Source organism: Nelumbo nucifera, chromosome 6 (genome assembly GCF_055504915.1).
Source record: "Nelumbo nucifera cultivar China Antique chromosome 6, China Antique-T2T, whole genome shotgun sequence".
NCBI classification, from domain to species: domain Eukaryota; kingdom Viridiplantae; phylum Streptophyta; class Magnoliopsida; order Proteales; family Nelumbonaceae; genus Nelumbo; species Nelumbo nucifera.
In genome coordinates this window covers 20,241,176-20,255,039 of record NC_142654.1, presented here as the reverse complement: position 1 = coordinate 20,255,039, position 13,864 = coordinate 20,241,176, and the positions used below count along the sequence as shown (strand labels likewise).

At 33.2% G+C, this 13,864-nt stretch overlaps 1 protein-coding gene across 1 annotated transcript; it reads left to right on the top strand.

Annotated features, from left to right (window-relative positions):
* Positions 1-12,694: 12,694 nt before the first annotated feature.
* LOC104608428 (monothiol glutaredoxin-S2-like) lies at positions 12,695-13,352 on the top strand. The gene has a single exon (XM_010274429.2). It carries the CDS (start codon positions 12,906-12,908, stop codon positions 13,218-13,220), a length of 315 nt encoding a protein of 104 aa, XP_010272731.1. The 5' UTR covers positions 12,695-12,905; the 3' UTR covers positions 13,221-13,352.
* Positions 13,353-13,864: the final 512 nt, after the last annotated feature.

Sequence of the window (13,864 nt, the reverse complement as noted above, 5' to 3'; positions counted from 1 at the left end):
TAGACATAAACCTTCAGATAAACCAATTACAATGCATCTTGGACTCAAGGAAAAAGGAATTGGGAACACATCAAGAATTCAGAAATACCAAATGCTGTGAATCCATCACTTAGCTAGCTTATATCAGCAAACAATGACCTAATATGATGATAATAACCTATTATTGCATAGACATGAAATAGATAAGTTAACGACCAATAGTTACGTCTCAATGCTATAAGATAAAATATAAGAAGTTACAAATATGACAATAAGACAAGATTGGTTAAAATTTGGTGGATATAAAAAAGGAGAAAATAAGAAAAACAACATCAGATGTATGTTGCTAATGCTACAAAGCCTACAACTGTTTCCAATTCATGTTGTTGAAAGGAGAGGAGAGGATAGACAGTAAAACTTGTTAGCAAAGGGCTGTAGAAATAGAAACTCTTTATACGTACACAGTGAATTCTACTAAACAATCCTTGGTTACAATCAAAGCATTTCATTGGTATATATAGACACTGGAGATGTTTAGGAGAGCTACAACAAATTTGGTCATCAGAGTAATTTGCAGTGGTCATATTAATACTTTGCAATGTACAGCCTTCTTGATCGATCACGCCAAAGTAAAAACATCATGATCAAGTTTGATTTTTGTACTTTACGTAATCCAGGTCAACCATCAATAATTGAATATTTGAGAACAAATATAGTTATTTTGGTAATTATATATAGCACATACTAACTAGATCAGCTGGTAAAATTATGTAAAAGATGATGGTGATATTCCTCGGTCTTAAACTCTACAAGTTAACGATGGATATCCATCAATGGAGACTCTCAGATTCTGACAGGGTGGATGAATAACAAATCCGATCCAGACTAGTTGGAGATTATGGTATCAAATTATATAGGTTCATCTTTGATATCCATAATGAATCAATCCCTCGTTTCGTTGGGTTTCAAGATGAACCAATACAAACTGCTGATAATATTTTAGAGAATATTCATTCTCAATTTAGTATTTGGTCTAAGAAGTTGTATTTATAAAAGCACTTTTTATGAAAGTATTTTTATAAAAGTATTTTTATAAAAATACTTTTACGAAAGCATTTTTATAAAAACATTTTTACAAAAATACTTTTATAAAAGCACTTTTAGAAAAATATTAGGATGGTATGAAGTGGGTACGGGTAACGCCTGACTCGGTTCATCTAATTAACAGTAGTTATAAATACCGGTATTTAATAACAGTATTTATGTAATTACAGTATTTTATTACTATTTGTGGTATTTATTATTAATTGCGGTATTATTATTTAAATAACAGTAACTTATAATTACTGTAATTATAAATAGAAGTATTTATAATAATAACCGTAATTACATAAATACAGTTAAGTTAATAATAACTACTGTAACTATGGTATTTATTAATAATAAATAGAGTAATTAATTAATAATAATTTACTGTATTTATTAATTAATTAAATTAATTATGGTATTTAATTAATTTTAACAATATTAATAAAATACATTAATTAACTCATAATTTAATTACTGTAATTATAAATAGAAGTATTTATAAATTACTGTAATTTAATGTAATAATAAACACCGTAATTGCATAAATACTGAAATTATAAATATCAGTAGTTAATAACAGTAATTATTACAATTAAGTATTTATTTATTAATTAAATTAATTATGATATTTAATTAATTTTCACAATATTAAATAATTAAAATACGGTATTCAATTATTTATTAAAATACAGTAATTAACTCATAATTTATAATTACTGTAATTATAAATAGCAGTATTTATAATTAATGTAATAATAAACACCGTAATTACATAAATACGATTAAATTAATAATAATTACTGTAATTAAATAAATACTATTAAAAATACTTCTATTTATTTAATTATGGTATTTATTATTAATTTTGGTATTACAATTTTATTTAATTATGGTATTTATTTTATTTAATTACAGTAAGACTTATCCAACTTGATCGGGTTGAGAAATTATTGAACCAAAGCTGACTGAAAATACTAGAAAATTGACCAACTCGGGTCAAATTGATCAGGTTGGTTGGTTTCATTAGTTTGTTGAACAATCGTAGCTGAAATTAATTATTTTTATTTTTGTATTATAAAAAATTTATTAAAAGTAGTATATAAAATATAAATAATTATTAATTATTTAAAAAATATAAAATATAAAACAATTGTATATTCCTATGTGTTTCTATTGTTTAACTTTCGCTTAACAAATCCTATGCATCACATTGGTCCCTGCTAGTTTCTATTGTTATAAGGCACTTGTCACAATTTCGTTTCACAACACCCTTCATATGGGGTTGGACTAATCATGCTCTAATGCAAAAACGTTTTATGAAAGATGATGAATGGAAATAAGACCCTCTTGGCCTAATTATTAAAAGCAAAATATTAAGAACATGTTTCTAATGTATTAGAACATAATAAATTAATAATTAAAAAACATATGGGGAAGAGTGGTTGTTCAATTCCTTAGATTAATCAGGCTGCATTTGGCATTCCTTATTTTAAGGATTTGTCTCCTTTTTCATAGTTAAAAATCATTGTACGTTCATAGGGGCATTTTAATTGCAAAAAGGAGATTAAGTCCTTAACCCCACCAAGGTGAGATGAATCCTGATCGTGGATTGATGCCAAACCCACAGACAGGATGTGCTTTATAGGGGGCCTACTAATAGACTATGGGGAGCTGTAATTTCAGAATTCTATAGTGGGCTGCAGTGTACTCTGGAAATTCTATTCACCGCACTAATGCCTATCATGTAAATATGAATTTGTGTGCCTCAACTTGCTGAAACCTCAATTATTGTGCATGTGGTCTGTGGTGTGGTTGTTTCTGAACCTCTCTTGTGTGAGCAGACCTGCTCACGGGCTGGGCCACCAGGCTTTGGGTTTTTCTTTTTTGAGATCAGGTTTAAGGCCGGGCTTTGGCTTTTACTATATCTCTCTGTTTTAGGGGACGTTCTTTTATCGGATTTTGAGAGGGGGAAAGTTGTTCAATAGCAAAATAAAATTTCCCTAGTCCCCACATAATTCTGAAAAAAGAACATAGGATTCTTGGTCAATCGGAATCAAAATCCCATTGACCAACTTTCCCCCTCTCAAAATCCAAAAAAAGAACATCCCCTAAGTTCGAATGAGACAAAAATGTCATTTTTAATTATGGATTTTTATGGCTAAAATGGTCATTGCCTTACTTACATGAGAAATAAAAGAATATAGGTAAATGCACTTACCCGAATAAATATTTCCGAAAAAAAACTTACACAAGTAACTGCATTTACCTAGATAAATAACTTACCAAAAAATAAACAAAGCCTTAATATCAGAAATCATACTATGTTGATTGTGCGACAGTCATGAGATTGCACTGTAGCAAGCACCGTCGGGTGTCAGGGTGTAGACGATGAAAGAGGATTGGGTAACCGATTACTCACATAAGCCCAAACCCATAAACTTCATCAATAAATGTGCAAGCCTAAACCCTGACTGAGTTGACAAACCCGGTTCATTGTCATAATATAACCGGTTCTTGACATTAACTATAGTAATTTTACGATACTTTTAATAATAGTTAGTTACAATGATTTACAGTAAATTACACCACTTTACACTAATTACAATATCAATTACAGTAATTTTAATTATAGTAAGTTATAGAAATTTACACTAAATGATAAATTATAGTAATTTACAAAGTACAACAAAGTTACTATAAACCACTAATTAATTAAATATAGTAATCTAATTATTTTTATTTTAATTATATTCTATATTAATTACAGTAATTGATAGTAATTAAGACATACTTATAGTAATGCTTAATTAATTACAGTACTAATATGTATTAATTAATTAAAGTATTTATTACTGTAAATATATATTAATTTAATATTAATAGTAGGGTAAATTATAGATAGATACCCTATATTTTGGGGGTAGTGATATATAGGTATCCTGAACTTTCAATTGCAACACTTGAGTACCTTAAACTCTTACAAATAGACACCTAGGTCCATCCCTTAGTTATCTATAACATGCGAAGTCACTTACAACTTTAAATATTACAAAATACTAAAACTACCCTTCTCATGTATTTTCACTTTGCTTTATTGTTCTTTGGTGGTGGCAATGTTAGATCTTCTTCCATGGTGATAACATTTCTCAGGACCTTGGTTCTATGTATCAGAATGGAAGCCAACAGTAATATGTTGTTGATAAGTCATCATTTGATGTTGGGCTGGACTGTGATTTGCTAAGTAATGACTATCATTTTAGTTAATATTTATAATAATTAATTTAATTATTTTATATAGGTTAGGTCAATTTTTTTGTTTGAATTAGGGATGGCAATTTTCTCCATTTCCCAGATCCCCATGGGGATTTGTCCCGAATGGGGCAGGGATGGGGATGATTTTTCCCCCGTGGGGATAGGGCTGGGGAAATTTTCATCCCCATTAGCGGGGATGGGGCGGGGACCTCAATCCCTGCCCCATGGGATCTCCACTAATATATATATACACCTATATATTAATATTTTAAAAATATAGTTGAATATATTTGAATCTTTTTTAATAGATTGTAAATTTTAATTATTTTATTTTTATTTTTTAAATAAAATAAAAAACAAAAATAAAATGATTAACATTATAAAAAATTATAGGGAATGGGGATCCCTATGGGGACAGGGATGGAGATTACCTTGTCCCCATTATCAGAGATGGGGACGAGGACGAGGATGGGGAGAGGCTCCCCGTCCCCGCCCTACCCCATTGCCATTCCTAGTTTAGATGCCTGTCCCCACTAGGTCCTTAACCCAAATGAACTGGGCATGGAGATTACTCTAATGGAACATGATGAGGATTATTGAATCCCTTCCAAACCCTGAATATAATATTTTAAATATTTTTAAAATATTATTTTATATTACAAATTTTGAATATATATATATACATATATTAAATATTTTAAAATATTATTTGTTTATATATTCTAAAATAGATTTATATTCATTTCAACTCAAAAGATATTAGTTAAGCTTTAAACAAATTTAGACTAATAAATTTGTAATTAAAAATGAAAAAAAAGAATATAGGGATTCAGGTCCCTCCTGGCAACCTGTCTCCATTGGGGATCAGGGATGGGGTTTATTTTTCTCCCCGATATGGGGATCAGAGTTAAAGATGGGGTTAGTTAGAACTTCGGGTCGAGGATTTGTAATTAAATCAAGTTTATATATTCTAACCCATCGTCATTTGTAATTAAATCAAGTTAATTTTTTCTATTTAACTTAAATTAACTTCACTAGCTTGAATAGGTTAATGCATTAATCATTTAAACCTCCACCTTAATTTGACCAATCTCCCCCTCTACTTATTTGACCTATGCAAATACCTCCCCTAAGCTAACATAATTAATTTAAGTTAAGTTACTAATATAGTAATAGTAATTTTAATGTGTGCTATTTTCATTGTATAAATCGCATCATTAAGTTTTTTTTAGTCAAATAAGTTCTTTTAAATTATATAAACCTCCCCTATAGTTTGGCATCTATAAAAACCCCCTCATATTTGTAACACAATTTCTTAAATGCCCCCATTAATTATTAAAATTAATGAATAAAATTTACTAAAAAGTTTAAATCATTAAATTCCTCAGCCAAACCATCAATTAGAAAGTCCACTCGCTTTTTCAATAAAGATCTTGTTCAGCATCTCAAACCACATTGTAATTTTGAATTGAACCTGCTAAGGCCCCATTTAGGAAGATCTTAAATACTAAATACAAACATGTTTATGAAAGTGCAAAAGTTGGTTTGGTTTTGCATTCACAAATTTTGTTGCAAGTTTTATCTCCAGTCGGGATCAAAGTCAAGGACGGGGATTTGTTTCAAAGTCGGGATCAAAGACAGAGAATATGGTCCCCACCCCGAACCTGCTCCAACCCCATTATCATTCCTAATGCTGGGTACTTGTATATGCATATCTATTACTAACAAAGGTAATGATGATCAAATTCCAGTTTTGGTCTGTAAAGGTAATATGCATTATCCTCATGAGTTTTTAAATATCATTCATGAAGAGAATTTGGGTTTAGCTATCCTTAGAACTAGCTAGCTTGTTCATCTTTGTTTACTCTTATGTATTTGTTTTTCTTTTTGGGTGGGCTTGAATTGGTTAGGGAGAGCTTTGTAAGACTGGGTTTGGGGCAAGGCGGGCCAAGTCCTCTCCTTCGTTATTACAAAGTTTTCTATTGATAACAGTTAATAAATTTTAAGGTGGTCGTCCTTCCACCTGAAGTAAAGTTTGGGATTTAAAAAAATATGCATCTATTGCTCGAGCTCATGCTTTTTGGGATTTGTATGGTTCATGCTTATTGGGAATTCCAGGATGCTGCACTGGATTGGTTGAGAAATCTTTTCTGTACTCATCCAATTACGAGCATCCTTGTAAGGTTTCTGTTGAGCCAAGGGAAAAAAAGAGAAAAAGATAAGTAATTGCTTTTGAAACCTTTCTCAAACCACACACCTAGAAGCACTTGTAGTTGATACCTGAAACAAAAAAAGAGGGACCCAACTGGCTGAATTGGTAAGGCCTCTAGCTGGTGGTGGGAGAGACTAGGGATCAAATCCTGCTATGAAACAGAGCCACTATCTCTGAATCTTTTTTTGGGTATTACATATTACAGATTGTAGGGGGATTAAGGGGTTGAGACAACAGGGTGCCATTAACCTTACCATACATGGATTTGAAGGGACGGAGAGAGACCATCTCATTTTAAAATGGATTGGCCAACTTGAATGGCTAATGGACAGTATTTGTACTTGCAGTCTTTGCAAGGCTCAGTTTAAAAAGAGCATTAGCCTTTAAGTACAAATACATATTAAATAATACAAAATACAAGGTTTTGCAATGTGTATATTTACATGTATACTCCTTTCAAACTGAGCATAGAGTATAAATACAAATATATACAAAGCACATGCATACAAATTAATTATAAGGTTTTGCACTCTACGTACTTGTATTTATATTCCTTCCAAACTGATCCTAAAGACAAGGGGTATCAGTAGGTTGGACTAAGTGGTAAACCCACCTGACTTAATTAGGTTTTGGGTTGGGTTCAGGTTGAGGTTGGCTCATGTCAAAGTACCATCATTTGTTACTTGTTAAGGGGTGACAATTTGGGTTAAAATCTTACCAAAGTAGCTTTTTATTGTTTTTTTACTTATCAAACTTTTCAATTTAGGGATATGAACCAACATTGTTTTAAGAACAAGGCATTCCTATTTCATTTCTTGCACTAATACGCATTAGTGAAGAGTGACTATATATATGATGCATGTGCTTTAGAACAAATAGAATATCAAGTATGAGATAACTGAGACAATGGAAATTATCAAAATAATAATAATAATAATAATAATAATAATAATAATAATAATAATAATAATAATAATAATGGGTATATGAATAAGAATAAAGCATGAAAAATAAAGCGAAATATTTTTTTACAGATTCTATATGCATTTTGTGTTATTTGTATGTTTATTTATTTGCTCATTACACCAATATATACAAAACAAGGCTTTTTTGTCTTAAATTTATGTTGTTTAACCCTATGTAAACCTTCATATTCAACATTAGCAAATTGAATAGTTGAGATCTAAGCCTTGAACATTTTGAGGCAAAAGGTCCAAAGGCATAAGCCTCAAATAACTCAAGACCTAAGCCTTACTGATAGAGTCTAAGGCTATTGAGGCCAGGCCTTTTTTTCATGGCGTCCCCTCAAGAGAGCCTCTTAAAACAATGTTCTGAGCACACAAAGGATTAGAAAGGGAAATCAAAAGACAACTCGTACAAGAGATAAGAAAACTCAAAAGCTGCCCAAAGAAAGATTTGAACTCAAATTGCCTGATGTCACTTGCACTAGATTGGAGGGTATTTATAGTAGGAGCCGAGGCCTAACAATCAATCCTAAACGTTGATTCAAAGAAATCTGAACAAGCATTGATTTGTAAGTAACTTTTGACCTTTCATTGCTCCTAATAAATCGTATGAATCTTCCCCTCAACATGACCAAATACAAATCCCATCATGATCATAATAAAAATTCTATGAAATTTTCCCTAAATGTGACCAAATACAAATCCCTTAATGATCCCAAGAAGAGGTTATTTAATGACTTTTTAATAACCCTCTTTGGTCTCTAATTAATTGTGGAGTTCCATGCCTGACAAACTTAATGTTCCCGCATCAGACCAAAAATAACTTAAGAAAAGCATATGCTATTGTTATAAAAAAAAAGGAAGAAAAGGCATGCGATTTGTAAAACCTTTGACAAGTTCTTCATTCCTTGGAGTGATTTAAAACCTGGGGAGAAGTTTTAGGCTTGTCCCTAATGTTAGGGGAGGTTTTTAGATAGTTTTTTCTTTTCTTTTTTTTTTTTTTTCAATCATATGTGCAGTATCGATCAAACTTGGTTTGGAAAACTCATGAAATAGAAACGTCTTTGTTGCAGAATCTATCATGCATGAAAGACTAGGTAGTAGGTAGGTAAAAATAAACAAGGAAACTGTGGATCATTTCTGCTGTCTCACATGCATTCCTTGAAGGAAACCCATGGAAAATCTTCAGTTTTGGGGACAGTGCAAATTTTGCATCAGTCAAGAGTGCAAATAACAGTTACAAACAAACATATATATGAAAATTAATATGAACCGGCCGGGTGCAAATTTTGAATCCCATTCAAATTTAATTCATCTTCTCTTTTATCCTTTCTTCCTTGTGTGTGACACGTCCGTTGATCCGATGCCCCTATCATGCAAAAACAGCAGCAAGCATATATGGAATAGAGAACCGCTCAATTGATGCAAAAAACGAGCAGCAAAAGATAGAATAGGGCGGTCCAGAACCACGTGATATTGATTGAAACGTTGAAGAAGATAGATGGATTGAAACGTGAAAGAAGAAAACAACGGCCGGGCTCACAAGGTGGATGGCGTGGAATCAAAGGACAGACACAAATAGCTTCTCTCCAGTGAAAAATGCATGGAAGCTAGCCTCAAGCCTAGCTAGATGGGTCTTTTTCGCAACTAATATTTTGTTCGATCCTTGTTGGGACGAAGACTATGGACTATATATATGTGGAGAATCTTCTACTTTAATTTTTTCTCTATAGCTTTATTTTGGACTTTCAGATGTGATCATGTAATCTTTCTTTTTCGTATATATCTATAAAAGCAGTGAGCCCAAGTATATAAATGATCGTCACCCTCTGTTGAGAGAGAGGTAGCTACTCTGCTGTGTCTCTCTGTGATGCAACGATTCGAGTCCGCATTCTTCTTTATTCCATGCACGTACGTAATCTGATAAAGTTGACATTCCTCATTCCACTGAGAGTCTGAGACCACCCACCTCTTTATCCCCTTTATCCTAGCCCATCTTCCCATCTATCCACGTATGTATCTAGATGTATATTCAAGTATTGCATATATGTCTGCAACTCTGCGTGTATGTATGTGAATTAATTCATCAAGTTGTATAAGTTGTATGCATGTATCCATATGGTGCATATTTGAATTGTATCTATGTATTTATTTTTCTAAACCATTAAGTAATGTTTATGTATCCATCTATCTCTCTTATAGACATATGTAGATTATATTACAGTTGTAATGGATGACATGGATATATATCACAAAACTTGCATCTCGATCGTCTATCCATTACATGTTAATTGGCGCAATGATGCATGGATATGTGCATCATCAGACGGTACCAGACCCTACAACTACACCAACTGGCCTTTCAACTTCTGTTGGGGTGCTGTTTATATTAACTAATGTTCCCATCTCATTTACTTTAGATCATATATGGGCTTTTCCTAATCTGCAACTGTGTGGCCAACCATTGGATTCATAAAATTGCATCATCTATCCTAACACACATAATTTAACCTTTATGTTATTCTCATCAGACAAAGAAGAACAGAGAGATGCATTGATACCCTAGATTCAAGTTGGTGATAAAAGCTCGAAAAAAGGCGAAGTAACCTTTCGAATTTATTAGGAGATTTCTCTAGATGAGATGAAATCTGATCTTAGATATTTAATGGAGAATCATATATTGGAATGATTTGATAAAGTCATTCATTTGATTATTTTTGAAAGACAAACATTAGAGGCAATCCCCATTATAGTACTTTAGATAGCACAAGCAATAATGTTGCAAAATCTATGAATTTATTGACATGAAGTGGTGTTCAATTAATTTGCAGGTTTCATCTTGAAGATTTCCCAGCCAAAAATCAGGCCAATTTGATGATTTGACCAACTACAAGGTTGAATCAATTTGAATGGACAAAAGATGAATAGGGTCATCCAACAAAGATACTATTTAAAAACTTATTTACAAATGACCATAAACTGATTCCATTCTTTAAAAACGAGGACATGAAAACCACATAAAAGACCATCTTTTACAAGATAAAAAGCCAGTAACTATGAACTACCATGTCATTACCTTATATAAAAGGAATAGTTTCATTCCTTTGTGTCCCCACTCCTTTCTGTGTGTGTGTGTCTCCTCTTTAGTTTGTACGTGCCCCTTAGATAGTACACTCATAGTAGTACCAGTTCTACTGAATGTTCCTCTTTAGTCTGTACTTATTCTAGATTCAGAATATTAAATAAATTGGAATTCCAGAATATGAATATGATTCATACAGACAACCCACTCAATGTAAATTGATTTTACATATGTGGTAACTTCCTTACAAGCGGTTCTATATCCATGTGGGGAAAAGCATAATGGTCTAGATCAATGAGAATTTTCAAATCCGGAATTGGTGAAGTTCTTTCTGAATGGAGCTGAAGTTGCAGGTTCCAAGATATGTATGCCTGTAGAATTTAGTTGGGTTCAGAAATAGAATTTAATGAAGAATTTTTAAAGTTGAGAACAAGATAAGGTAGTGGACCTTATGAATGGCTTTTGTGTTACTTTCTCCTTTTTCATGTACCATATTTGATTTTTACGTGTTTGCCATAGAAATCACTGGATACCTTGTTTGGGTGCCATGAAAATGAAATGACTTCATTGTGCTCTTTACAATTTGAAGCAAGAGTCAACCATCCAAAGTGGATCCATTGCTAATTAATGTTAACAAATTGTTTGATACGAGAACAGTTAAAGGCTTAAAGCTTTTTAAAGAGTAATACTAAGCTGGTTTATAGGAACATGATGAACCCCCTATATGCATAAACATGTGATATATCTGAATTTCTTGATATACAAACTCCTTTCAACATTCCAATCATCCTTTGATATCACTCTCTGATATACATCACATGAGAGATGTGAAGACATATCAGTCCTCTCTCCTTGTGTTCAGGAAAAGGATTCAGCACATGTTTGATCTATTTGTGTGATAAATTTGGGAATCTGCAAGTTTTCATCTACTATAGGTGATATCATAGAATCCCTACTTGAATTATTGGGGTTCATCACGGTTCTAGCTAGACACTGGCATAGTATGGCACTTCTGAAATGCATTCATCATTTCTGGTGACTGGTGTGACCTGAAACAAAAAGGCCTAAATGAGCAGCATCGATTAGTTGTTGTAAGAGAATAAAAACCTATTCAGGGACTGCACCTAGCAGATAGCTTAAGCTTTTAGGTTGAGCGGTTCCTTTATATGGTATCAGAACCTGTTTGGCCAAGTGGTCTAGTGTTCGATCCTAATTGCTTCCGTTATGGTTAATTAAATTTCAGGACAAGGTATGGGTGGCCTGTGTTTGTCCACACTTCAAGCTCGATTGGCCTTCACATGAGGGGGTGTGTTAGAGAATAAAAACCTATTCAGGGTCCTCACCTAACAGCTTAAACTTTTAGGTTGAATGGTTCCTTGAGAACCACAGATATTTGGTAAAAGACATTTCTTCCCGTCAAGTGGTTAAGAGTTATTATAGCCAGTTTTTATTGCTCGTTGGCTCAAAAATTGAAAAATTCAACAAAAAATTTATTGTCTTAATTATTAATAAAAATAAGGATCTTCTACAGTGAGAATATAATGGAGAGTATGCTCATCTGATCGTCACTCTAAGAAATCAGAATCCAAATATACAGTGTTGATCACACATTATTGTCTTCCACAGGGAATCCATGGAAGGGAAACTCCTGGAACCAATTCAGGGGAACTTTGATTTTGCCAAGCAGATTTTATGGCTTAGGTTCTCTTCATGGGAATCTTGTTACTAAAAGAGGTCTTCTTCATTGGATAAACCCAAGCCCATCCCCAGCTCAGCAGATGCTCCAAAGATAGCTACAGCAGAAAATCCTCAAGGAGTAAAAGAAAATTCAGGTTCAAAAAATGAACTCATGTCATTAGCTAAGGTAATTAGGTAAAGGACATCTTTGTCATTCCAAAATGTACAGCAGTACTGTTCCGTATGTAGAGATTTGTCAATTACTTGCAATTTGTTATTCCCTAAATGGTCAGATAAAGAGAGGTCCTTGTCAGATAAATTATCAGGCTTAAATATCTAAAAGAACATTCTCTCTTCAGAATTCCCCCTCTAAACAGTGCAAATCATCTCGACCCTTGTATAAATAGGTCCCTTTGGCAGCTCAATTTCATCATCGACAGAGCATTCAAGTGCATTGACAAGTTCCATTAGCTTACCCTCCTCTCAGGACCTCCTTTGCTCACATTCTCTCATATCTCTCATCCAAAAATTAGATATCCTCCATCTCTTGATCACACTTTCAATAACACTTCTACTGGGTTTTCAACTATTTCTATTTCCTTTCCAGTCAGTTTGTTTCAGATTTATTCCAGTTAATCTTCATTTGGGGATGGATAGAGTGATAGGGTTGGCAAAATATGCACCAGTGGTGATTTTCAGTAAGAGCTCCTGTTGCATGTGTCACACTGTCAAGACTCTCTTCTACGAGTATGGGGCCAACCCCACCATTTTCGAGCTCGATTTGGACCCACGAGGAAGAGAAATGGAGAGAGCTCTCCTGAGGCTAGGATGTAGCCCATCTGTCCCAACTGTGTTCATTGGAGGAAGACTCATTGGTGGAACCAATGAAGTCATGACCCGTCAACTTGGCCAATCTCCAAGCCTGAGAGAAATGCTGATAGATGCTCGAGCTATTCATCTTTGAAGGGCTAATTCTCACTATTAAGCTCTGATACCTTGTTATAGTTATGCCATGAACAGTATCGCCTTAGCTTGCTTTTTCATATTATAAACACTTTTTGGTAGTAGCTATAGTAAGATAGGCAAAACATGAATACTCTATAGAGAATGACTCTTGGTTTACTATGTTTAAGTGGTGCTTATGCTTTGCACGTACCCTTCCTGCATTATTAATCAATAAAGTTGCACTTTTCTTAGTTTTAGTTCTTTCTTTTGGAATAAAACTCTTTCTAGGAATCTTTTGATGACCATCAACCCTGGGAAAGAACATTAATTTATTGTGTCCAAATCAAATTTTATAAAGGCTATATATGGTGTTCTAGTGATGTGTCCTAAACGAATATTTGAGCCTAACACTAAGCAGAAACTAATGAGAACTGCAAGATAAATCCTGTTTAAAGAACCAGATGCAGGTCTGTTACAATCTGCATGGTTCAACAATTAGACTTGGAAGTTTTTCCTGTCTATAGAGGCTACAGTGATTTTAGATGTGTGCACAAGACCAAGAATGGAATTATTCTCCTGCAAATGGTTGTCAGAATCATTCAACATAGACATATCAATCTCACTCAAGTAAAGACATCTCCAAATAGTATATAACGGGCACTG

What these genes read in the sequence shown, in the direction of transcription:
- LOC104608428 (XM_010274429.2), top strand. Translation starts at nt 12,906, where the DNA reads ATGGATAGAGTGATAGGGTTGGCAAAATATGCACCAGTGGTGATTTTC.